General features: G+C 46.9%; 3 protein-coding genes across 4 annotated transcripts; 1 reads left to right on the forward strand and 2 right to left on the reverse strand.

Annotated features, from left to right (window-relative positions):
- The first annotated feature begins 737 nt into the window (after window positions 1-737).
- Window positions 738-3,241, forward strand: chst12a (carbohydrate (chondroitin 4) sulfotransferase 12a). Its single transcript, XM_067233097.1, has 3 exons — window positions 738-1,266; window positions 1,437-1,616; window positions 1,921-3,241. Exons 1-3 carry the CDS (start codon window positions 742-744, stop codon window positions 2,467-2,469), a joined length of 1,254 nt encoding a protein of 417 aa, XP_067089198.1. The 5' UTR covers window positions 738-741; the 3' UTR covers window positions 2,470-3,241.
- A 3,922-nt stretch (window positions 3,242-7,163) lies between these two features.
- Window positions 7,164-9,056, reverse strand: c1qtnf6a (C1q and TNF related 6a). The gene is made up of 2 exons (XM_067233395.1): window positions 8,876-9,056; window positions 7,164-7,711 (listed from the first exon to the last, which is right to left on the reverse strand). Exons 1-2 carry the CDS (start codon window positions 9,054-9,056, stop codon window positions 7,164-7,166), a joined length of 729 nt encoding a protein of 242 aa, XP_067089496.1.
- A 4,147-nt stretch (window positions 9,057-13,203) lies between these two features.
- On the reverse strand, window positions 13,204-19,894 carry il2rb (interleukin 2 receptor, beta). 2 transcript variants are annotated; one of them, XM_067233205.1, is made up of 9 exons: window positions 19,737-19,894; window positions 18,174-18,279; window positions 17,043-17,151; window positions 16,736-16,811; window positions 16,463-16,556; window positions 15,732-15,877; window positions 15,307-15,602; window positions 15,103-15,178; window positions 13,204-14,550 (listed from the first exon to the last, which is right to left on the reverse strand). In XM_067233205.1, exons 2-9 carry the CDS (start codon window positions 18,265-18,267, stop codon window positions 13,780-13,782), a joined length of 1,662 nt encoding a protein of 553 aa, XP_067089306.1. In that variant the 5' UTR covers window positions 18,268-18,279; window positions 19,737-19,894; the 3' UTR covers window positions 13,204-13,779. The 2 variants fall into 2 exon arrangements, with proteins under 2 accessions (XP_067089306.1, XP_067089305.1); XM_067233204.1 differs by lacking the exon at window positions 19,737-19,894 and having other exon boundaries at window positions 18,174-18,344.
- Window positions 19,895-25,579: the final 5,685 nt, after the last annotated feature.

Raw genomic sequence — 25,579 nt, forward strand, 5'->3', positions numbered from 1 at the left:
GTGTGAGTAAGTATCCAGAGGCTACCTTTTGAAAGCTTGGTAGCCACAAAGCTGCATTCTTCAACCTGTTCAAACCGTTTCCATCCTCACCTACATTATGTGTGACTGTGTGCACCCACGTGTGATCACACGCATGTGTGGAGGCCTGTTCAGAGCCGTCAGTAACTATTTGCTGTGAAAATATTGCAGTTCTACACTGCCGGTGATCACCTACATCAGTGTAGTGTTGCTGTGTGTCCCCAGGGCATGCTGACATGGAGCTGGGGTGAGGAGGAGCGCGTCCAGCCAGCCTGACCCAGAGCAGCAGCGTGGTGAGCCCCAGCGAGGTGAGCCCCAGCGTGGTGAGCCCCAGCGAGGTGAGCCCCAGCGAGGTGAGCCCCAGCGAGGTGAGCCCCAGCGAGGTGAGCCCCAGCGAGGTGAGCCCCAGCGAGGTGAGCCCCAGCGAGGTGAGCCCCAGCGAGGTGAGCCCCAGCGAGGTGAGCCCCAGCGAGGTGAGCCCCAGCGTGGTGAGCCCCAGCGAGGTGAGCCCCAGCGAGGTGAGCCCCAGCGAGGTGAGCCCCAGCGTGGTGAGCCCCAGCGAGGTGAGCCCCAGCGAGGTGAGCCCCAGCGTGGGGAGCCCCAGCGAGGTGAGCCCCAGCGTGGGGAGCCCCAGCGAGGTGAGCCCCAGCGTGGTGAGCCCCAGCGAGGTGAGCCCCAGCGAGGTGAGCCCCAGCGTGGGGAGCAGCGCCTGAAGCCCACACCATGGGGAAGTCTCGGCTGTTCCGGATCTCTCTGATCCTGGGTTCTGTCTTCATGATCCTGCTCATCATCCTGTACTGGGACGATGTGGGGGCCTCCCACTTCTACCTGCACACCCCCGTCTCCCCCATCTCCCCCCCCGGGCCCAGGACCCCCCGGCCCCCCCAGCCCGCCCCCCTCACACCCCACGTCCCCTCCTTCCTGTCCGACATCGACGCCTTCGTCAACCAGTTCCTGGAGGGGACCTCCGACCCCACCGAGACCGCTCCGCAGGAACCCATCAACCAATCGGAGCGTGCGGAGGAGCGCTACGTGCCTCCGAGGGAGTGGAAGATCCACGTGGGCCCGGTGGCGCCGGAGCAGAGGCGGCGTCAGGACGCTCGCCGGCAGAGGCTCCAGGAGCTCTGCCATGACGACACCGTCAGCTTCCCCGGGAAGAACCGCACGTTCGACGACATCCCCAACAAGGAGCTGGACCACCTCATAGTGGACGACCGGCACGGCATCATCTACTGCTATGTACCCAAGGTCTGTACACAGATGCACAACATCATATACCTCAGTGTGTTCAAGATACAGACACACACACCTGGAGATAATACAAACCATTTACTTTTCTGTTTTTACCCTATAATGTTTTGTACACTACTGTTTTATGAATCCTTAACTCTTAACTTAACTCTTAACTCTAATGCTAGGTGGCATGCAGTAACTGGAAGCGCATCATGATCGTTCTGAGTGAGAGCATGCTCCTGGACGGGGTACCGTACCGCGAGCCCTCGGCCGTGCCCAGGGACATGGTCCACAACAGCAGCCTGCACTTCACCTTCAACAAGTTCTGGAAACGCTACGGCAAGTTCTCCCGCCACCTCATGAAGGTCAGTGGAACCTCTTCACATTGAGTTTGAAAGAACTCTTGTAAATGGTTTATTGACGTATAACTTAAACATAATTTTGACCCCATTGTTTGATTAATTCTAAACACTAGTGACCTTATCTCCATGTGTATGAGGCTGCAGTGAATAGTTGAAAAGTTTTTTGTATTTTGAATCAATATATTTTGATAAAGTTAGGAATCAACTATGTCACATTCGAAAAACATGTTACTTTATGCTCTTAAGATCTCAAGTGGTTCTGTTACTGTTTCCATGGTTCTTGATGAACTTTAACCTGGTTTTGAAGGTGAAGCTTCAGAAGTACACCAAGTTCCTGTTTGTCAGGGACCCGTTCGTCCGCCTCATCTCCGCCTTCCGGAACAAGTTCCAGCTTCCCAACGAGGAGTTCTACAAACGCTTCTCCCAGGTCATCCTCCGGCGCTACGGCAACCACTCGGACCTGCCCACCTCGGTGGACGAGGCCTTTGCCGCGAAGCTCCGCCCCTCCTTCTCCCAGTTCATCCAGTACCTGCTGGACCCCCAGACAGAGACGCAGATGCCGTTTAACGAGCACTGGCGCCAGGTGTACCGGCTGTGCCACCCGTGTCAGATCCAGTACGACTTCGTGGGCCACCTGGAGACGGTGGAGGAGGACGCAGAGCACCTGCTGAGGATCCTGAAGGTGGACAATGTGGTGGAGTTCCCCACCTCTCACAGGAACCTGACAGCCAGCAGCTGGGAGGCCGACTGGTTCAGCACAGTGCCCCTAGTGGCCCGAAGGGAACTGTACAGGCTCTATGAGCCAGATTTCAGACTGTTTGGATATGACAAACCTGAGTCAATTCTAAATGACTGATACTTATGTGACACACACTCTTGCCAAGTGTACCAGGCTGTAGAAGGTGTGACCTCTGACCCTGCTGTGGGTGATGTAGATGGTACATGTTTCTGTTGCGTTTGAATCTCACGTTTAAACTCCCGGTGGAACAGGTGAGGAAACACCTGTAGCAAACTATGATGTCAGAAATAAAACTTGTGATGTCACACATTGTATGCTGTGATGTCATAGATCCTCGTAGCTGGCTGTGTCACAGAGCCTTAGCATTTTTTCTGTGACACAGGTTATTACATCTGTGATGTCACAGACCCCTTGTAGCTATGACATCACCCTACTGATTGAAGCCTAGGTGTTGGTGAGGAGTTTTAGGGAATTTGTTTTCAAATCTTTTTACATTTTTAGAGGCACTTTTAGAGCAAACTAATTTCAATGCACAACGTCTTGGTGTAGTGTTTATGTTACAATCAAGCATGAAAGGGATTTGTGTTATGTTTTACATTTTGACTGCTGTTAGCATCTATACCTCAGAATCTGACAAACAAATATATATTTTGGGACAGTTGCAAATCCATCTGCCTCCCACATTTACAACAGCTGACACACCTGATGTCAGATCTGAACTTTAGGCGTACGCTCTGTTCCTGTTTCAGCATGAAACATGTCAAATGTTTGATATAGTAGAATGAGTTAAAAAAGGGAAGAAAAAAATAAAATCACCATTTCAGTACACGAGACACAGGCTGTGTGCCAGGAGACTGGGCACACAGCATCCTGGCACACAGCTGACTGTGGTCAGGTGTGTGTTGATTGTATGATGCACATGATTCAGTTCAGAAGTGAATGTTAGGGAAAGACCCTCTGTGTGACTCAGAGTGACCATTGAGTGTTGAGATGAAGCAGGCCTGTTGAAGACTGACCTGACCTGTCTCTGAAGCAGAGCTCCTAGCTAGGTGGTGTTCTGACCTGTCTCTGAAGCAGGCCTCCTAGCTAGGTGGTGTTCTGACCTGTCTCTGAAGCAGGCCTCCTGGCTAGGTGGTGTTCTGACCTGTCTCTGAAGCAGAGCTCCTAGCTAGGTGGTGTTCTGACCTGTCTCTGAAGCAGACCTCCTAGCTAGGTGGTGTTCTGACCTGTCTCTGAAGCAGGCCTCCTAGCTAGGTCGTGTTCTGACCTGTCTCTGCCAGAGAAGGAGACCTCGCCATTCTTGTCTTTTTTATGTGTCATTTTGTGTCGGCCATTTGCAGATTAAGACAACATTTTTGTCATTTTGTCTAGAGAAAAAGAATTGATGCCATGAACAAGGAATTCTACTATAATGTGTTGATTTTCATAAGTGAAATTTCAGATACCGACATTGTTTATATCCAGTAACTGGTTGCCATGGACAGTGTTGCCGTGCAGCGTTAGATGCCAATGCCAGTATTGTGATGTCACACTGAATAAGGGATATGTTCAAGGGGGGGGGGGGGGGGGTGAGGCTTGCAGCTACAGGTTATGTAGCATGTGTGTTAAGTGTGCATTTAACAACTGCTTCGTCAGTGCTGTACAGCGTGTCCAGACCCAGCAGGCCTCTGTTGAGGTCCTGGCAGGTCAGTGCTGGGCTCGGGTCATGTTTAGGCTAAATGGTCAGTCGTGTTTTGGTCTGGCAGGGTCATTGTTCTGTACTGTCCAGGCCAGATAAAGTCAGTACTGTTGCTATGGAGATCTGATGTTGGCCTGGAGATGGTGAGAAGGAGACAGTGCCTTTTGGTTGCTATGGAAACAAAGTTTACACAGCCCAAAACAAAAAAAACACAACAAACAAAAATATTTTTGTATAATGACTTTTTACGTTGAATTTGTCTCTTTATGAAAACGTTGTATCTTTGATATGCTGTTGGCCTGTTGAGGCCCTCTGACCGTGAGGATTAGAAAGCAGTGTTTGTTCCAAGTGTGCTCTGTGTACATGTGCTTTAAAGGGATCCTCCTTTGTGGGTCCTATGTACCTTGTCTTTGTAATTTTGCTTGTACACACGGAACCTCTGGTGTGATTTGTACAGTATGTTGTTTCATAGACACAATCTGTGTTACAAACCTTACTACACCCAGAGGAGTGGGTGTTTATGTTGAATTGTCATCGTTTTATTGCCTTCTTCAAAAAAAAGAAAAAAGAAATATGATGGCTCAGAATGGTGCCAGCATGAAAGCCCCAAGGCACACAGTTTAGAAAAGCCACATTTATACCTGGAACTTAGCAAAGAGAACAGGACTGTATAACAACTGCTGCATCCACCTCACCAGACCCAACCATCTCCCTGCTTCCTCTCTTGCAGGGAGAGCCCACGTACAGGACCTTTATGCAGGACAGAATTTATTTATTTCAGTATTATTATTATGTGATATTAAGTATGAACTTCTGCTTAATTTGTTGAACACGAGAAATAAAGTTTGTGGCATGACGAAGGCTCTGCTGGGGTTTGTGTCATTATCATCGTGTTTGTGTCATTATCATCGTGTTTGGGTCATTATCATCGTGTTTGGGTCATTATCATCGTGTTTGTGTCATTATCATCGTGTTTGTGTCATTATCATCGTGTTTGGGTCATTATCATCGTGTTTGGGTCATTATCATCGTGTTTGGGTCATTATCATCGTGTTTGGGTCATTATCATCGTGTTTGGGTCAAAATGTAAATGTCACAAGGCTACTTTCTAGTGGTGAACACATAATGGATGCATGTATTACCACTAGTTTGGAATACTATTTATTTCACAACTAAACCAGCCATGAACCTTTTCAGTCACATTTTCTATACCAGTAGACACTTTTATACAAGGTGATTAATGGGGTATTTGAACCTGTGGCCTCTCTGATCTGCAGTCAAACTCTGTACCACTGAGCTATACCCATCCTCTTTAAGGGGCCCAGTGGAATATCTTTTCATGGGACAAGAAATTCCAAAAGACAATCTTTTTACAACACATGAATTAGCCCCCAACAACTAGAGCAGGGGTGTCAAACCCTGGTCCTCGAGGGCCACTGTCCTGCATGTTTTAGATGTTTCCCTGATCCAACACACCTGATTCAATTAAATGGGTTGTTATAACGACCATTCATTCAAACCAGGTGAGCTGGATCAGGGAAACATCTAAAACATTCAGGACAGCGGCCCTCGAGGACAAGGGTTTGACACCACTGAACTACAGTATAGGTTACACCTTATAGCATGAGCCTGTATCTAAAATGAGTGACCAGGAACATAAACACCTTTAACAAGCCATATATAATTACAACGAGTAACTTAAACTTTTATTTTCTGAATCAAGAAAATTGAGAAAAAGAATATGGTGTGACGCTGTGTATGTAATCTCGCTGCACTTAAAAATCTGCTTCTTGTTCGGTGTGAACACAGCATTACAAAACCCTCACAGGGCATCCCTCTTTTCAGTCTGTCAATATGTTTATTCTCATGTGGCATAACAGCTGAAAAGGTTGCAGTTGACAAACAGTGTATACTATTTTTCAAATATATGTACACAATCTGGATAAAAGAAAAAACCACTTTAGCACCAATTAGACAAAACACCATCAAGACATATTCTAGTACGCTTGAAAAGCAAAACTGAACCAGGGGATTGAGCGTAGCCGTGTGTACTGATGTCCAGTGCTCGAGTCACTTTGAGCCCATGCAGTCCGTGAGCAGGATGGTGAATGGGAGGCTGGAACATCACATCCTGAAGTCTCACTTCTGTTACGGTTTGTCTATTTATAATGGTTTTAAATCACATTTTAATGACAGGTTATTGATTTGTTTGGAAGGTGAAGCTGCAGGTTGAGTCTACCAAACAAGTTATCATGCAAATACATGCAGTGAGGCAACGGAAAGCATTATTGCAACTATTATTATCTCAAAACAGTTAAACTATCACACGTTTTAGCACCAAGGTTATGGGTAGCCTTTACCACAAGGCCCCAAAGAAAGTAAGACTGAGATTTACAGGCAAAAAACGCCTTCAAATACCTTAGAAAAGTCCTATTAAATGAAACATGATGAAAAACTGGAATCCAACAAGTGGTAAGTGCCAGACAAGAATATTTTGAACCTCTAATTTCTCTGACATTCATATGTATTTTTTTTTTTTTATTAGGCCAAGAGTGTCATTTCAAATTCTAAACCAAACCTTGGAGCTACTGTGCAGGCAGTGTGGAAAAGCAGCCTCCTCTGTTAGAGACACGCTGCCCAAAGGAATTTAGATGTGTGTGGTTTGGAAAGGCCCTCTTGTGTCTGGTTACTTCCCGGACCGCTCAGTGCGATTGTTGGACTGCTGGTTCATGCATCTGGTTATCCGCTGGTCTCGACTGGGAGGTAACGAGATCCAGGACATCAGCTGCATTAGGAACAACCCACCCTAGGGTTTCTCACTCCTGATTGGTTGTTGAGGTAGCCTCATCTTCACCTTTGACCTTGCCCTCCCTCCATCTAACCTTGTTGTCCCCCAGTCTAATCTTTCCCCCCCCCCCCCCCCCCAGATAGTGTCGGAAGAGAATGCACTCTTCCTCTCTCTCTCCCTCCTGTCCTCTCCACTCTCATTCTTTAGGGGCGATCATGAAGTAGACTCACCTTTATCTATGACCATTTCTTTTTCCTCCTTTCCCCCTCCTCCCCTCCCTCCTCCTCCCCCATCTTCCTCCCTCCCTCCTCCTCCCCCATCTTGCTCCCTCCCTCCTCCGTGGCCTCACTCGCTAGTGGGCTTGATGAGGTACCCGTTGAAGGTGATGTAGATGTCCACGTCGTCGCTGTAGACGGCGTTCTCCCTCTGGCGCTTGTATAGCCGCACCCACACCTCATCATTCAGCTGCAGCTGCAGCATCAGGCTCTGGCTCTGCATGATGGAGCGCTCGCTGGGCTGGGCGTACAGGATGGCCTGCTCCCGCTCGTTCTGCATGATGTGCAGGTAGGTCTCCTTGAAGTTCCACGTGTGGATGTTGATGTTGAAGAAGTAGATCCCAGGAACGAAGCAGTAGAACTTGCCCTTGAACATGTCGAAGTGGCCATGCAGGTTGACGAAGACCGTGTCGAACACCAGGGCCTGGTAGTGTTCCAGGCTGTGCAGGGACTTGCGGCGGCCCACAGAGAAGGCCGAGTTCTGGGTCTTACAGGGGTCCCCTGGGAGGCCTGCTGAACCTTTGTCACCTTTAGAGCCCATGGTGCCCTGGGCCCCTGCAGGCCCGCTGTGGCCTGCTTTACCTGGTGTCCCTCTGTCGCCACGGTCACCCTTGTCTCCTGTGAGTCATAACGGAACACATTCAGTGCTTAGAAGACTAGACAGTTTTGTTCGTTTTTTTGGTTCCCATCATTATAAGCTGTAACTGAGATGGCAGCGTTGCACTGTACCAGTCTTTTTGGGTTGCCGTGCCTGCTAGCTGAGATGTGGCTACTTGTCCATGTGGCTGGCGAATCAGAGTGTTTCTTGACTCTGACCACCAGGATACTGTAGATCTGTACTGACCACCAGGATACTGTAGATCTGTGCACTTCTGATCTTCGATCTTCTACCGTACTTTCCAAATGCACTATTTGTACGTTGCTTTATATAAAAGCATCTCCTAATTTGATCAAATTAGACTGATACTGATCTGACACGATGGTTTGATGAGCTAGAATCAAACCAAGGTCAACATCACCAGATGTGGCTCCTGTCAAACTAGGATAAAACGACACTAAACTAAATATGGATATGGATTAAATCATTGTTTTGCTGCTGTGTCTTTCTGCGTACACTTTGTTGACAACCTTCCAGCTGCAGGAATGCAATCCTCAAAAGGCTCTATTTATTTCCATTTTAGAAAACTATTTTGGAGAAACGCTGAGGTTTAAAGCTCTGTCTACATTTTTCCTGTTTTTTAAAAGCCACTAAATTCTTTCCTTCTTCTCATCTCCCTTTCTTTCTGAAAGCCAGAAACAGAAACACCCACACAAATAGTAGTGGTCATTTTTCTGCCACATCAGCCAGTTAGAGGCCAGGATAAAGAGCCCTGAATGAACCCAACTCTTTAGCCCCAAGAGAAGCTGCTGAACTTGGCATGGACTCTATTGGCTGACAAAAACAGATGGAATGGGGAGAGGAATGGAACCACCTGAAGGCCCAGCATTCTCCTTAGAACCCCCAGGACAGAGAAGTTCTAATCCACTGAAGCACAGGTGCACCAGAACAGCCTCTACCCCAACCGGGCCTCTGCAATGTCAGACAAGGCCGGGCCTGCGACAGGGAGGTCTGACAGTGAAGGTATTTAAAGGCTTTTCTTTGAGCTCTGATGTGAAAGATCTGGATTGTCTGATGTTTTCTTCCCAACTCTGCAGAATAACACAGACAACGTCGCTTCCACTTCTGTCTCAGTCAAAAGCTTCATATCTGACATCTGTCATAGCTCAACTAATGCCACCCACCTTTGAGGATCGTCATGTTGATGTAAGTGCGGACCTCTGAGGCCAGGATGGAGGAGCCTTCCTGCGGCTCCAGGGCGTCGCAGCACCGGCGGCAAGGGCCAGAGGAGGTGCTGGGGGGAGGGACAGAGACCACCCCGGAGAGCGAGAGTAGGAGGGGGAGCAGGAGGTGGCAGTCAAACATAATTGCACCTGAGAGGAGGGATAAGGTCGGAGGTCATGTTGGCTTCCAGGAAGTGTTGTGAATGTATTGGCCCCTCCTAGTATTTATGACAATGACAATGCTGTGCAATTTCTTCTTATTATTAAAAAAACACATGGTGACACTGGAGAACAGTCAGAGCTTAGCAGCTAGCACATGATGTCTTCTTGTGTTCCTGGACTGTGGAAAGAAGAGGAGACCTGTTCCAGAGAAAACATTTACTATCCCAGAGAGGAGAGAGGAGAGTTAGGAATGGCCAAACAAAGCCAGAGCAGAAGTCCTTCAGCACCACTTCTGTTTTAGTTTCTCAAATAATATTATATCCAAAACACAGCACTGTGGGGCACTATCAGTCGCAAGGAGAATGTGAAACAGCTGCGTCACTGACCCGGACATGTCCACACTCACAGAAGCACACATTGTTTGAGTTAAAGTCCACAAGGAAAGGCATGTCTTGGCGCTCTAAGCCCAGAGCTCAGCCTGTCTGATACGGTGTCAGACGTTTGGTGCTCCGCTAGTCCACAGTGAACTCGCTCCACAGTAAAGTGCTTGGGCTCTCAAGTGAAGAAAAGACCGGACGGATCAAACAGGGGATAGCATCACTTTTCCGACATTCTCTTCATTGTGCTGGATGAAAGCACTTTATTTAAAGGCATAGGCCTACTAAAACCTTGTAAATACCTTACAAAGGATGTATGTCCACGTAGCGTTGGTTCAGTGGTGCATGCTTAAAGTTAAATATGTTTGAATGTGTTTTTTTTCCCAATGGAGTTAAAAAGACCAAGTATATACACCTGCGCTGACAAACTAAGTATTTTGTCAAATAGTGAGCAAGAGTATTTCTGAAATGATCTATTAAAACGCAACATGCTGCTGCGGCGGGCATCTGAAATGCGGTTCCACAGAGAGTCAGTTTGATTGAAAGATAGTAAATGCGGCAAAGCAAATTTAAACTCACCTGGTTTATGTCTGTGTCTGCCTTTGTGTACATCCACACAGAATAACCTAAAACGCCTGAATCAGTCTCTTTGGCTCGCTCTCTCTCTCTCTCTCTCTCTCTCTCTCTCTCTCTCTCTCTCTCTCTCTCTCTCTCTCTCTCTCTCTCTCTCTCTCTCTCTCTCTGTCTCTCTCTATCGCTCGCTTGCTCGCTCTCTATCTCCTTACACACTACCATTTAGATCCCTACTTGTCCATGTTCACTTACAGTTGTAATTCGACTCCCTCCTTTACCTCGCAATGCATAATAATCGAAAAAAAGGGTTTTGCAAAACTATTTACAGAAGGCTAGTTGGCTCTGCCCATGTTCTGATTCGTCCAGAATATGTCTGGCAGATACAGTAGTTTGTGTTGGCAGTAAACTATTTCTCCATCAATTTCTGTGCATGAAATTCAACATGACATTTACAGTCTGTAAGAACAGGACCGCGACGTGCCTCACTCATTAAAAGTCAGTAACTCATGAAAATGACCTGCAAGGACCATGACAAGAACATGTACAGTATGTTGCGAATAACTTGATTTATTGATAAAATCCTTGTGCCAGTCCCAGTCCCAGTCCCAGTCCTAGTCCTAGTCCTATCCTAGTCCTAATCCCAGTCCCAGTCCCAGTCCCAGTCCCAGTCCTAGTCCTAGTCGTTGTGTTTAACAGTGTGTGAGGTCTTATACTGCTGGCAGTTTCTCACCAGCTAAAATGATGGAGTACGACTACATAGATGGAGGAAACAGTTCTACCACATTTAAAGTCCAATGTGCTCTACAGGCAAAATGAACAATAGCCTTTCCGTCCCGATGTTATGGAAACCTAAAAGTCGGATCTGAGAGCTCTGCTAGCCACGGCTGGGAGAGCAGACGCTCTGTACACGTGTAACATGAGCACATCTGCTGCGCGTTAGCCCGTCCTGCCTGCTCAGAATCCAGTTAGCCTGGCTCTCCTAGTGGAGCCTGCTCAGAACCCAGTTAGCCTGGCTTTCCTGTTGGAGCCTGCTCAGAACCCAGTTAGCCTGGCTCTCCTGGTGGAGCCTGCTCAAAACCCAGTTAGCCTGGCTCTCCTGGTGGAGCCTGCTCAGAACCCAGTTAGCCTGGCTCTCCTGGTGGAGCCTGCTCAGAACCCAGTTAGGCTGGCTCTCCTGGAGCCTGCTCAGAACCCAGTTAGCCTGGCTTTCTTGTTGGAGCCTGCTCAGAACCCAGTTAGCCTGGCTCTCCTGGTGGAGCCTGCTCAAAACCCAGTTAGCCTGGCTCTCCTGGTGGAGCCTGCTCAGAACCCAGTTAGCCTGGCTCTCCTGGAGCCTGCTCAGAACTTTGTTCAGTTATATTAAAGGAGTTCTTCTCCATCTGTCTCATAGGCTGTAAAGAGACACATTTGGCCTTTTCTATGATTGATTCCAAGTGTATACTGTCCTCCCTTTAGCTTCCTCTGTCCGTGTCTCAGTCTTATCTAAGTCTTTTAATTTCCCTATCTGGATTTTGTTCTCAGTTTCGAAGTCTTGCTCGTCCAGTTGTATGTAAGGGTACCGCTAAACCTGACCTGCTAAAATTCCTCAGGCAGTTTCTGCTTTGACCTTACAGGTGTCCGCTCTTATGTGTACGTACCTGGCTACTGACCATCCAATTCTCACCTCAGAAAACATCTTCTGCCTTCCACAGACAGGGTGCCTAGGAGTGTGATGTAAAGACACTATGTTAGATATCCTTCCATTTTAATCAGGTGCCTCTGTGTGTGTGTGTTTGTGTGTGTGTTTTTGTGTGTTTGTGTGCCTCATGTGCATGTGGATCCTTTCCCAGCACAGTTAGGGTTGGTTCTCTAGCCCACAGTATCTGGGATCAATGGGAAACAACGTGTCTGGTGGTCCTCGATGTTCAGAACGACAGCCTCCCTCCTCGCCTCGAGTCTGGGTGGAGACACAGACTTAGCACCAGCTGGCTTCACATGGAGACATAGAGACACTGTCCTTTACTAACATGATGGTCTTAGAGAAGTAAATGAGTTCTGCAACATGTCTCAGAGAGACAAACCATGATGTAGAACACAGAGACAGACCATGATGTAGAACACAGAGAGACAGACCATGATGTAGAACGCAGAGACAGACCATGATGTAGAACACAGAGAGACAGACCACGATGTCGAACACAGAGAGACAGACCACGATGTAGAACACAGAGACAGACCATGATGTAGAACGCAGAGACAGACCATGATGTAGAACGCAGAGTCAGACCATGATGTAGAACACAGAGACAGACCATGATGTAGAACACAGAGAGACAGACCATGATGTAGAACACAGAAAGACAGACCATGATGTAGAACACAGAGACAGACCATGATGTAGAACACAGAAAGACAGCCCATGATGTAGAACACACAGAGACAGACCATGATGTAGAACACAGAGACATACCACGATGTAGAACACAGAGAAACAAACCCGAAAAAAGAGGAAGTCTAACTGTCATTTCAGCTTTGTCGCCCCCTGCTGGTAGAAGGCCACTTACCCTGACCACAACATGAACTACTAAACGTTGAGCACTCCTCCATCATTCCAGATGGGAATCGTTTATTCTGATGTAGTATCTACTACTATACCCAAATAGTGATGTGTATTATCAAATAGCACTCTAGTTATGTAGGAATAATCTGGTCTGTGCGTCTGTCCAACATCCTTCCATAATGAGGCATCTAATAGGAATCTCAAGCCTCAGAAACTGTTCTCCAGAGGCAGTTGCTAAGCTAACAATTTCATCTCAACACCTCAAATATCATTCGTTTTTATCATCGTTTTTTCCTGTGTTGTTATGTTTCAGACGAGCATGTGAGCTCTTCGTGTCAAGTAGGTGAAAGAAGTGGAAACCAGTGGTGTCCCAGTTAAATGTCAAACCACATAACTAATACACACGCTCATGCTCAAGCACAGGACCACCTGACAGGACACACAAAGTCATGTGCACAACCACACATAATGCAGTCATGCAGAGACGTGCACACACAGAAAAACACGTGCACACACACACACACACATACACACACACACACGAGAACAGGGTTAGGGTCTAGACAGTGCCCAGTACCCAGAAGCCTTTGCTCTGGACACGCTCTCCCTCAGCCACACTGGGTGACCTATTTCTGAAGTTTATTCTGGTCCTCATGCGAGCTGAGTGGGTATAAATACAATCAGAGCAAACTTTCTGTTTCTGTGCAATACAGACTGATTAAGAATACATTAGAAAACATGCAATATAGTTGATTTAATTAAGATAAAGTATCAACGCAATGGCAATCCAGAATTCCCAACAGTATGCAGACAAGAACTCAGATACAATATGAATATAATGCTTGTAAGGGCAATGCACATGCTGCCTAATAGAAACGTATGCAGATACAGTTTCAACAGTCGTGTCTAACACACTCCATGACAGGCGAGGCCAGCAGCAGTAGTACAGTAGCATTTTTCAGTAGTACACAAAGACATGAAATCAGAAATAAAACACGATCTATATCACTGCAAATCTGTTAACCAGCCTGGGGAAAATTATGTAATGACCCCCCACATAAAGCATGCTGTTTAATAAATCATGATGTCATTCACATGATCAGGACGGAGTCTGCAGCCGGACAAGCCCTGCGGCCGGACAAGCCCTGCGGCCGGACAAGCCCTGCGGCCGGACAAGCCCTGCGGCCGGACAAGCCCTGCGGCAGGACAAGCCCTTAGATGGACTTCTTGCTGTAGGTGGTCTGCAGCTCTCTGATGGTCAGATACCCACCTCCACATGGCCTAGTGGTCATAGATGAGGATCTGGCCAGAGTGCAGTCTACAGGCCAGGCATTGTAGCTGCCACCAAGTGCCAGGGAAGAGTCCCCCTCTGGGTTAGGGGGGGGCTTCCCTGGGGGGCTGGGAGCCTGGGAGAGGCCAGGGGGGGCAGGGGGCCCCCCTTGATGCATCAAGCAAGCGACTCGGGAGAGGGGGGGCACGAGGAGAGGAGGGGGGTGATTGAACTGAACTGTTCCAACATCTTTCACACTCTCTTCATCCTCGGAGGGGATCTGGCTGCCCTCGCTGATCCCAGAGTCAGGGCTCCGAGGCTCCTTCCAGCAGCCGGGCCTGGTGGTGCGGGTGGTGCCCGGGCGCAGCAGGAGCTCATAGGAGTCTGGCCTGGTGAGGGAGGGCCAGGGCAGGGGGTGTAGGGGGTCCTCCTCGTAGGTGAAGTAGACGGGGCAAGACTCCACACGCAGATGGGTGGGGTAGTTGGAGAGGAAGTAGCTGATGTTGGAAAAGCAGGAGGAGGAGGATTGGCCACTGCTTTCTCCACCTGTCCAGTCTTGGGCGGGGCTGTCGGGGCCACTGTACAGGAGGGCAGGTGCTGCGGTGGAGGTGGAGGTGGAGGGGATGACAGTTTCAGCCACCTCGAGCAGAGAGATGTCCTCGCAGGGCAGGGCTGGCAGGAAAGCTTCAGCAGCAAACATGGGACTCAGCCAGTTCTAGAGAGGAGAAGAAGACGCTAGACTGGTATCATTATCCTCCACCCATCTGTGACAGAAACGACCTTCCCTTACTGTAAGTGTGTGCATGTGGGCGTGTGTGTGTATGTACATTTTCTCCATAATGTGAGGTTGCATCGCACAGTGAGGCTGTATCACACAGTGAGGCTGTATCAAACAGTGAGGCTGTATCGCACAGTGAGGCTGTATCAAACAGTGAGGCTGTATCGCACAGTGAGGCTGTATCACACAGTGAGGCTGTATCACACAGTGAGGCTGTATCGCACAGTGAGGCTGTATCACACAGTGAGGCTGTATCACACAGTGAGGCTGTATCACACAGTGAGGCTGTATCACACAGTGAGGCTGTATCAAACAGTGAGGCTGTATCACACAGTGAGACTGTATCACACAGTGAGACTGTATCACACAGTGAGGCTGTATCACACAGTGAGGCTGTATCACACAGTGAGGTTGCATGGATGCAGAGGCAGTGTGTGTTGTCAGGCTCTATCATGACAGACACTATATGAAACTGAGGTGAGGGATTACATGGAAGTTGCCGTCGTGGACAGAGTTGAGGGCGTGGAAGTATCTAGAAGGGTTGGGGACATGCTGGTGATGTTTCCTACCCAGTAGAAGAGAAAGAAACCAAATTATACTTATGGACTATTACGTAATACACTACACAAGCACACACTATTAAACACACACGAAGACACACACACACACAGACACACTCTGAAGATGACTAACCCCTTCTTTGCGCACGTTTTGCAGAGGACCAGCACTAGCACAATGATGAAAGTGAAGACAGCCACCACAACACATGGCACCACTACTGAGGTCCAGTCCAGATGCTTCACATCAGGGCCGCCTGTCCTCCGCCCGTCCCCCTCGGCCCGCCAGGAGGAAGTGGGACTCCAGTCGCTCCACTGGGCCCTGTAGAGGTCATCTGGACAGACCCTCACCCTGACCTGGTACACTCCTGCCTCCTTCATTTTCACAGTCAGGCTGCACTCCAACATGGATTGGGTCAATATCAAAGAATCCTGACACACACACACAAGAAATGAAGGGGAGGTGAAACGCTTTCAGCATGAACATCTGAGTGGAAAGTCTCCCCCTCTCACCACACACACACACTCACACACACACACACACACACATATCCCACTCACCTCCCATTGCTGGTGTTCCTGTTTGATCTGCACCTGGAAGTTGTACCCGAAGATCAGAGTGGAGAGAGGGGCCCCGGGGCCCCAGGACACGCGGGTGTCGTTGGAGCTGGGGACAATCAGAGGAACACCCGGAGGATTCATCTTGACTGTCACACACACACACACACACACACACACACAGACACACAGACGCACACACACACACACACACAGACACACACAGACACACACACACACACACATCATGTAATAATACTCTACATTCCTCCCTGGTATTCTGTGGTGCTTCTCACACTTTCAGCCAGGCCCAATAAATACGCTACTTTACCATAAATACCATAAATACCATAAATACTATGAATGCTATAAATACCATAAATACTATGAATGCTATAAATACCATAAATACTATGACTGCTATATATACTATAAATACTATAAATACTATGAATGCTATAAATACCATAAATACTATGAATGCTATAAATACCATAAATACTAAGAATGCTATATATACTATAAATACTATGAATGCTATATCTACTATAAATACTATTAATACTATATATACTATAAATACTATTAATACTATATATACTGCCACTATAAATACTATAAATACTGCCACTATAAATACTATTAATAATATATATACTGCCACTATAAATATTATAAATACTATAAATACTGCAGGTGCCCTAAAGAAGAAGGAGCCCATCAGATGTTCTTACTGTGATCTGATGGTTTGAAATTTATGAGCTCAGTCACCAAAGTTTCTCCACACTTCACCCGGAGGAATTTCAGCCTCATAGCTGAATTTAATTTCTGAAAAGGAAGACAAGTTGTGTATCAGTGTTCTTCCTCAAGCGCTCTAATAAACAGAAAAGGCTACATTATTTCCTTTGAGGAAAAAAAACACATGCTAGTTTGGTAGTTTAAATCTTAGTGTTTATTATATTTTACATTAGGAGTAAGCACAGTGAGAAAACAAAGAATTGACTCACAAGTGTGCAGGCAAATCCACATCTTTGCAGAGCAGCATCAGGGCTGCCCAGTGGTTCCAACGCACAACTTTTATCTCTGAGTGAGACAACAAAAAAGTGATCCATACAGATCCTTACTTTTTACACCTCACACGTCGCTTTCGATACAAGCATCCGCTACCCCACCACGGTAACCACGGTAACCACTAGAATCTGACGAATCCGTAACACACTAAAAATGTGCAACTATGAACAAACAATTCCTAATGACACATATCTCCTTCATGATCTCCCTCTGACATAAAGAGCACAGAGATGTGGCACTTACACACAACCATCACCGGACGCCTGGATTCTGCAGGCTTCACCACGGGCCACACCTGTGCTGTTCCACTCACAGGTAATGTTTCTGACGTGGTCACTCACACAGGACAGGCCTGGGAAGAACACACAGCATGATTACCCCACACTCAGCCCTCAACCTCACGCCTTGTCTAACCCCACACTCAGCCCTCAACCTCACGCCTTGTCTAACCCCACACTCAGCCCTCAACCTCACGCCTTGTCTAACCCCACACTCAGCCCTCAACCTCACGCCTTGTCTAAGCCCACACTCAGCCCTCAACCTCACGCCTTGTCTAACCCCACATTCAGCCCTCAGCCTCACGCCTTGTCTAACCCCACACTCAGCCCTCAACCTCACGCCTTGTCTAACCCCACACTCAGCCCTCAACCTCACGCCTTGTCTAACCCCACACTCAGCCCTCAACCTCACGCCTTGTCTAACCCCACATTCAGCCCTCAGCCTCACGCCTTGTCTAACCCCACACTCAGCCCTCAACCTCACGCCTTGTCTAACCCCACACTCAGCCCTCAACCTCACGCCTTGTCTAACCCCACACTCAGCCCTCAACCTCACGCCTTGTCTAACCCCACACTCAGCCCTCAACCTCACGCCTTGTCTAACCCCACACTCAGCCCTCAACCTCACGCCTTGTCTAAGCCCACATTCAGCCCTCAGCCTCACGCCTTGTCTAGACTCCAGGTGAACTGGCTAGTAATGAGGTAATAATAAATCTAGTAATGAGATAGATAATAGATCTAGTAATGTAATGCCATGTATTCATTTCCTGTCATCATGTAATTACTTAGCAGACTCTCTATCCAAAGCAACACACAGGAAGGGATTTGAACCTGGGATCTATTGACCTACGGTGACATGCTCAGTGCTCTGTAGCATCAGTGGTTAACAAGCGTGTTTCCACAGCCTGTAGTGAGCTGTGGAGGAGGTGCTCTGACCTGGAGGAGCTGTGTGAGGGGAGGGAGGAGGTGCTCTGACCTGGAGGAGGTGTGTGAGGGGAGGGAGGAGGTGCTCTGACCTGGAGGAGCTGTGTGAGGGGAGGGAGGAGGTGCTCTGACCTGGAGGAGCTGTGTGAGGGGAGGGAGGAGGTGCTCTGACCTGGAGGAGGTGTGTGAGGGGAGGGAGGAGGCGTGGGAGCAGGGGTCGGCGGGATGGAGAGCAGGAGAAGACACACGTTCCAGAGGGGCTCCATCACTGCTGCAGGCTGGCAGGACAGCACATCACACAGAACATTATAACACAGAACATGATAACATTACACAGAACATTATAACACAGAACATGATAACATTACACAGAACATTATAACACAGAACATTATAACACAGAACATGATAACATTACACAGAACATGATAACACAGAACATGATAACATCCCACAGAACATTATAACACAGAACATGATAACAATACACATAACATGATAACAATACACAGAACATGATAACATCACACAGAACATTATAACACAGAACATGGTAACATGACACAGAACATGATAACATTACACAGAACATGATAACATCACACAGAACATTATAACACAGAACATTATAACACAGAACATGATAACATTACACAGAACATGATAACACAGAACATGATAACATCCCACAGAACATTATAACACAGAACATGATAACAATACACAGAACATGATAACAATACACAGAACATGATAACATCACACAGAACATTATAACACAGAACATGGTAACATGACACAGAACATGATAACATTACACAGAACATGATAACATCACACAGAACATTATAACACAGAACATTATAACACAGAACATGATAACATTACACAGAACGCAGTAAATTATCAAACATCATGCTGTTTGATATGTCTGCTGAGTCTGCAAGTGGTGCATTGAACCAAACCACTGTTTGCATCACCATGGCTGCAGTGATAAGCACCACTGACAAAAGGACTGGTTTTGCAATCACACAGTTTGAGTGGGGAAACATTTAAACCACTAACAGCCTCTGTTACCATACGAAACTTTACACATGGAATGTAGATGCACACATTCTATGGACTACTATAGCACAGTCAAACAGGTCATTTCATATCAAAACAGAATAGATTACGATTAAATATGATTTGATATTATATATATATATATATCTTAAACCATAACAGGGTCTGGTAATCAAAAATGTCTTGCAAGTGCTGATAAAATCACATAGGACATCATTGAATGGCCTTTTAAAGTAGTGTGAGAGTCTGTTTCTCCAATGACTCGACAGTTGGTCGTGGTTTTCCATCTTGTACTGAAATGAGAGGACCGGCTTCCTCCAAAAGTACCAACACATGTCACATCATCAGTCACCGTGTGGGCAGGGAACGCAGGATCTACAAACCAGACACTCTCCATCACACATACCGTGTGGGCAGGGAACGCAGGATCTACAAACCAGACACTCTCCAAACGTAATCCTTAAATACCTGTCATACCGTGAAATACTAAAATATTGAAATACAGCATGATGCAGCAATACTAAACATTTCTTGCAAAATTATATACATTAAATAAATAAAACAAATCTGGCAGTATAACTAAATCATGGTAACAGTGTTCTGCAGGCCTTAACAGTAGTACTGTGCCGGTACAGACACAGATACGAACCCAAACTGATGGTAATCTCACCCTGTCGGTCAACCTCCAGGTCAGTTCAGGTGTGCACCAGAGATCATTCTGCTCTTCCTCTATCTGACTGGTTAACAAGATGCTCTCTCCTCTTCCTGTATCTCAGGTAGATATCTCTCTCTCTTTCTGTGTCTCACCCCTTCTGGATTGAAGTGCCCAGTGACATTTCAGAGTGACAGCCTTCCTGGGGCTGGTGTTGGCAGGAAACCGCCCAGTACGAGGAGAGTAGAAAAAGAAAAACCTTCTAGCCGCTGATCTCTCTACAACACAATGAAGTGTATGAACGATGAAGTGACACCTATGGAACAGCGCACATTAATTTAGTAGATGCTTTTATCTAAATCAATTCAAACCTGCAACCTCATGATCTGCAGTCAAATGATCTACCACTGCTCTATATTCAATACATACCAATGTACGAATACAAATGCATTTTCACAGAGAGAGAGAGAGAGAGCGAGAGAGAGAGAGCGAGAGAGAGAGAGAAAGAGAGAAAGAGAGAGAGAGAGAGAGAGAGAGAGAGAGAGAGAGAGAGAGAGAGAGAGAGAGGGAGCACTATCAGATGTACCACATCCTGTATGAGTCAAACACTGAGCCCAAGCTGACTATTCAAGACTGTCTAAGTGAAGTCTACATATCAAATTTAGATCAGTTTATCTGGATGACCAGACAAAGCTGGCGCCATGGAAACCTCTGTCATGTCCAAAAAGGGAGAGTGAGGTGACACAGGAGCAGGAACAGAGAGAGAGAGAGAGAGAGAGAGAGAGAGAGAGAGAGAGAGAGAGAGAGAGAGTGAGGTGACACAGGAGCAGGAACAGAGCCTAGATTGTGTGTGTGTGTGTGTTTGTGAGTGTGTCCATAACATAGAAAACACAGAAACAGAAGTGACCTCACACAAGCACCGTTTGGTTCCCTTCTCTCTTGTGTTGTATTCACTAGAACCTGCGGCCACAGATTCTCCATGTCATGCGTCATTCCTTTTAGTGTGACGAACATTGATGTTTCATCTTGTCGAGATTCAAGCAGCAGGAGTAACTGTGAGGAGAGAACTGCAGCAGGCCACCTGCAGCAGGCCTCAGGCCTCCACCTGCAGCAGGCCTCAGGCCTCCACCTGCAGCAGGCCTCAGGCCTCCACCTGCAGTAGGCCTCTACCTGCAGCAGGCCTCAGGCCTCCACCTGCAGCAGGCCTCCACCTGCAGTAGGCCTCAGGCCTCCACCTGCAGCAGGCCTCAGGCCTCCACCTGCAGCAGGCCTCCACCTGCAGTAGGCCTCAGACCTCCACCTGCAGTAGGCCTCTACCTGCAGCAGGCCTCAGGCCTCCACCTGCAGCAGGCCTCAGGCCTCCACCTGCAGTAGGCCTCTACCTGCAGCAGGCCTCAGGCCTCCACCTGCAGCAGGCCTCCACCTGCAGTAGGCCTCAGGCCTCCACCTGCAGCAGGCCTCAGGCCTCCACCTGCAGTAGGCCTCTACCTGCAGCAGGCCTCAGGCCTCCACCTGCAGCAGGCCTCAGACCTCCACCTGCAGCAGGCCTCCACCTGCAGCAGGTATCAGACCTCCACCTGCAGCATGCCTCAGACCTCCACCTGCAGCAGGCCTACACCTGCAGCAGGCCTCCACCTGCACATCTCCCCTAAGGCCCCATCCACCTCGCAATTCAAGGGGGGCATTGCGCAACCCTCGCCTCCTGAGTTGCTTGTTTGTAAAACAAAACGGCTTGGAGGTGTTAAGCGATGTGTCGCAACAGCAGCTCGCGTGGGCTGCCAGAGACCGCTCGCCTGCCGGGGAAAGAGCTACATGTGAAGGCAAACTGTGTTTGTGTGCGTGTGCGTGCATGCAAGTGTATGTGTGTGTGAGAATTTAGTATCTCAGGTGATGTGTATGTGATGCGTGTTGAAAGGTCAGAGCCTGTGGTCTGGTGAGGAAGTGTGAACGAGGTGTGTGTACTGAAGAAACAAGAAAACAACATTTATGTTCCGACCACAGAAGCGCGGAGGGGGGGAGGGGCTGGGGGTTAGGGTATGAAAGGGAGGAGGTGATGAGTTATATGTCGTAGGCTAGTTGTTCTACATGCAACCCTATTGTTTTAGCGGGAACCTTGACACCTTGCTCAGCTCTGACCCTGAACCCTGTGTGATTTTCAACTGGCTCTTCCATGCTAAAGAATACACCATTTATTCTAAAAATCAAATTTAAAGACTTGCTTGGCCATGCAAACATTCGCTCCCTTAGTCTCTTCCAGCAGAGACGATGATTTCATAGCCAAACAGGCCAGATTGTAGCAGGTTCACCTCAATCAGGAGACAGAACATAAGACAAAGCTAGGTCTCAAATAAAAGTTCACACAGAGAAGAATATAAAATTTGCGAAAGACTATACAGAGCAAGCTCAGTATCAAACTTTCCTAACAGGGGCCAGCACGTCTGTCAGGGATCTGGTGGAGAACAGAGAACAGACAGGACAACAGACAGAGAACAGACAGGAGAACAGACAGAGAACAGACAGGAGAACAGACAGAGAACAGACAGGAGAACAGACAGAGAACAGACAGGAGAACAGACAGAGAACAGACAGGAGAACAGACAGAGAACAGACAGAGAACAGACAGGAGAACAGACAGAGAACAGACAGGAGAACAGACAGGAGAGCAGACAGAGAGTTGAATAGCGTGGTTGAGGTGAGTTGTCTCCCTCATTGTGAATACTTTGATCCTTCCCCACAGCGAGGCGACGATTAAGAGATCGTTTTTATGTCTGACTTGTCAGGAGATTAAGGTTAAAAGCTAGTTTCAGTGGTTTTTGCTTAAACCACGTCAGTGATGTTATCAGTTTACATTACTCTGTCACTTCCACAGGGGAACTGTCAGGTATCAGAAAAATTCCCTTTTTATGTCATTGTTTTAGCTATTTCATTATTTCCTCTATGAATCATACTTGTGGCATGGAACTGGTGTTATTCTATATTGCTCGCAAGTTCCAGTTTTACATTGAAGTTATTAAAATAAGAGACTCCTCTGCGGTGTTGACAGTTTGTCGACAAAACAGTTGACAACTTAGAAAACTACTTGCAACGTGGATGTTTCCAACGTCTTTATTCATCCAGGGATATTTCGTCTTCCATGAATGTATGTTTTTTCACACGATGTTGTGCGGTGATGTGTAGGCATGCTGTGGTCGGGTGCTGAGACCAGGAACTTCATTTGGTGCCCTTGCTCTCCATCTGCTTCAGGGCCTTGTTCAGCTTCTGGTTCACGATGTTCCTTTCGGTCCATCTCACTACAGGGGAAACACAAGGAAGCAGGTCACAGTGCTCCACTTCCACCAAAACACCCATGGTTCTTCAGGGTTAGGATTTATTCATGTAGAAAATTTCAGATTTAGAAGCACCACATGAACTGGACCAAGAATGTAAATGTACATTAAAAGAGGGAGTGGGAGAAAGAGGGAGAGGCATGGGTATAGCTTTTCCCCAAAAAAATCTGTATGTTGTGTCCTCAATTTTCTTTTATGTTTACTGTATTCAACAAAAAGCTATTTGGTGCAAAAGTTTGATTTTGATAAGTGTTTCTTCAGTGCTTAATTTATCAGGATATATGAGGTGTTTCTGCCTTTGGGTATGTAGTTTTGTGATTTGTGTTTTGAGAAAATCAGCCGATTAAAAAAAAAAAAGTGTTATGTTTGGAACGCATATGTTTTGGCAAAAGCTAGAACATCAGGGGGGAAAGTGTTTAAAATGTTCCTCTTTTGTACTGAGCCAGGCTACATACCCAGGGCGTCAGTCCTGCGGCCGTACCAGCGCTGGGGGTTTGGAGGAGGGGGGGCTAGGGGGCGCAGGATATAAGACTCCTGAACCAGAGACTTCCACTCCAGAGGAGCCCCTGGCAGACACAAAGGAGAGCAAACGTGGAGGATAAATATTCTATTCAGTTCACTTTATTAATCCCAAAGGAAATGTATGTGTAAATTGTACTAGATGCAAACCTAGCAAAGTGTGAACCAGGCCTTGAACTATCTGGTTATTTCGAGCCTAACTCAGTAACAGTGGATGTTTGTGATGTGATGAAAGCATGTCATGGAGTTTCTTCCTAACATCATCACCTCGTCATCATTACCAACCTGGGAAGATGTTGCTACGGAGACAGTGTCCCAGGCTGTGATAGGAGGAGTGTCGAGATGAGAAGGTGGACCCTGTGTCTGAGTAATGAGGCAGCACGAGAAGGAGGGAACACGCTGTGCCCCTCACCACCTGAAATGTACACACGCAGGCTCGCTCACCCATTTCAACCTGGAAAAACACCTTAATCAATGCACCTAGAGCTTTTAGATAGTTCCAATTTACATGGCTCCTGTCGTCTGTTGCGGTCTCTGACTGGTCAAGGGAGGTCATGGCAGGTACTAAAAACAGGATAAGCGGAGGTGTCAAAATTCTAGCGCATAGTAATGTCACACCTTTATGTGTTTGCAGAGACGACGTCATATCACAGATGCATAAACAATGAACTAAACCCCAGCTTGTCACAACCAAAAACATTTCCGGTACTATGTTGGGTACATAGCCTACTGTGCCTATTTATATGACCCAAAAAGATTGTGGATGAGACTCTCATGCTGCACTCAAGCCTTACAGTTTTTTTCAAATGCTTACACACAAATTCCTTACTTTTCACACAATTTCTGAAACCTGACACTCAAACACCAGAACCACACTTCAAATCTGCAAAACCATACGCACATTTTGGGCCTTTGACTCAGTTTTCAATTTCATAATTTTTTTTTTGACACACACAATTATCCAAGTAACACACAAAATTCTAACGGGAAGCATCTTGATTTCCTTTTTAAAACACAACCAATCAAAATGACACACTATGCACAACACATGGTATACTACACACAAACTTTAGCACCCATGCATCCATTGACTGCAGTGCACTGCATAATTGGTCACAGTCTGGTGGATTACTGTATCATACTGCAACAGTACAGTGACTGTAAGAAAATATTCTGCCAATATTGTAGAAAATAGTATACATTACTGTATGCTACAGTTCATGGCACACACAGACACACCATTCTGTAATCACCTTTTTCAAAATTACGTAGGTTTGGTCTCTGTCCTACTACACTCTTTTGTACTGTGTAATACTGTATTCACAACCACAAATGCTTATAGTAAAAAAATAAGTTTGTTTTCGGTCCTGTCCTACATCTATAAAGTTGAACAATGGATTTTGGTGTTTCAAAACCCATCGACACTGTATGACTATGTTTAGCCTGTGTTCTGCTCCTCTCTCTCACCAACCGTCTCTGGAGGAGGGGATCCCTCTCTGAATTGCTCCTCCCAAGGTTTCTTCCATTTTTTTTCTCCTGTTGAGAGTTTTTGGGGAGTTTTTCCTTGTCTTCCTTGAGGGTTTAGGTTGGTTGAGGGGCAGTTCTATGGGCGTATGTGAAGCCCTCTGTGACATGCTTGAGACGTGTTTGTGATATTTTGAATGCATTGCTTCATTTTGCAAGAGAAGCGAGGCATTTTGCATTTTGTGTGTGCAGTTATTGGATTTGTGTGTTAAGTTTTGAAAAAAAAGAGGACAAGTTAAAAAAAATTGTGTAAGCATTTGAACAACTGTAATAGCGATATCCGCCCTCGGGCGAATATCCCATGGAAGCTCAACCAAAAACAGCAGCGGACCATGTGCCGCATCTGGCTTTTTAAATCCTTGTTTTTATTTGCACACGTTCCATAAAATCACTAGACTCCCCTCCCCCCCCCCCCTTGCAGAATGTATTTCTGCAAGTAGTTCAAACAATAATTAACTTAACAACAGAAGAAGTGTACCCCGTTGTCTAGGA

This window comes from Osmerus mordax, chromosome 3 (genome assembly GCF_038355195.1).
Source record: "Osmerus mordax isolate fOsmMor3 chromosome 3, fOsmMor3.pri, whole genome shotgun sequence".
Lineage (NCBI taxonomy): Eukaryota > Metazoa > Chordata > Actinopteri > Osmeriformes > Osmeridae > Osmerus > Osmerus mordax.

Bases quoted from the DNA above. Each gene is read 5' to 3' on its own strand.
- chst12a (XM_067233097.1), top strand. From the start codon at position 742: ATGGGGAAGTCTCGGCTGTTCCGGATCTCTCTGATCCTGGGTTCTGTC. The intron at 1,267-1,436 runs GTCTGTACACAG...CTCTAATGCTAG, and splicing joins TCTACTGCTATGTACCCAAG to GTGGCATGCAGTAACTGGAA. The intron at 1,617-1,920 runs GTCAGTGGAACC...CTGGTTTTGAAG, and splicing joins TCTCCCGCCACCTCATGAAG to GTGAAGCTTCAGAAGTACAC.
- il2rb (XM_067233205.1), bottom strand. From the start codon at position 18,267: ATGGAGCCCCTCTGGAACGTGTGTCTTCTCCTGCTCTCCATCCCGCCG. The intron at 17,152-18,173 runs GTCAGAGCACCT...TGTTCTTCCCAG, and splicing joins CCCTCACACACCTCCTCCAG to GCCTGTCCTGTGTGAGTGAC. The intron at 16,557-16,735 runs GTGAGTCAATTC...CTTCCTTTTCAG, and splicing joins GTGGATTTGCCTGCACACTT to AAATTAAATTCAGCTATGAG.
- c1qtnf6a (XM_067233395.1), bottom strand. From the start codon at position 9,056: ATGTTTGACTGCCACCTCCTGCTCCCCCTCCTACTCTCGCTCTCCGGG. The intron at 7,712-8,875 runs GTGGGTGGCATT...TATGACTCACAG, and splicing joins CAACATGACGATCCTCAAAG to GAGACAAGGGTGACCGTGGC.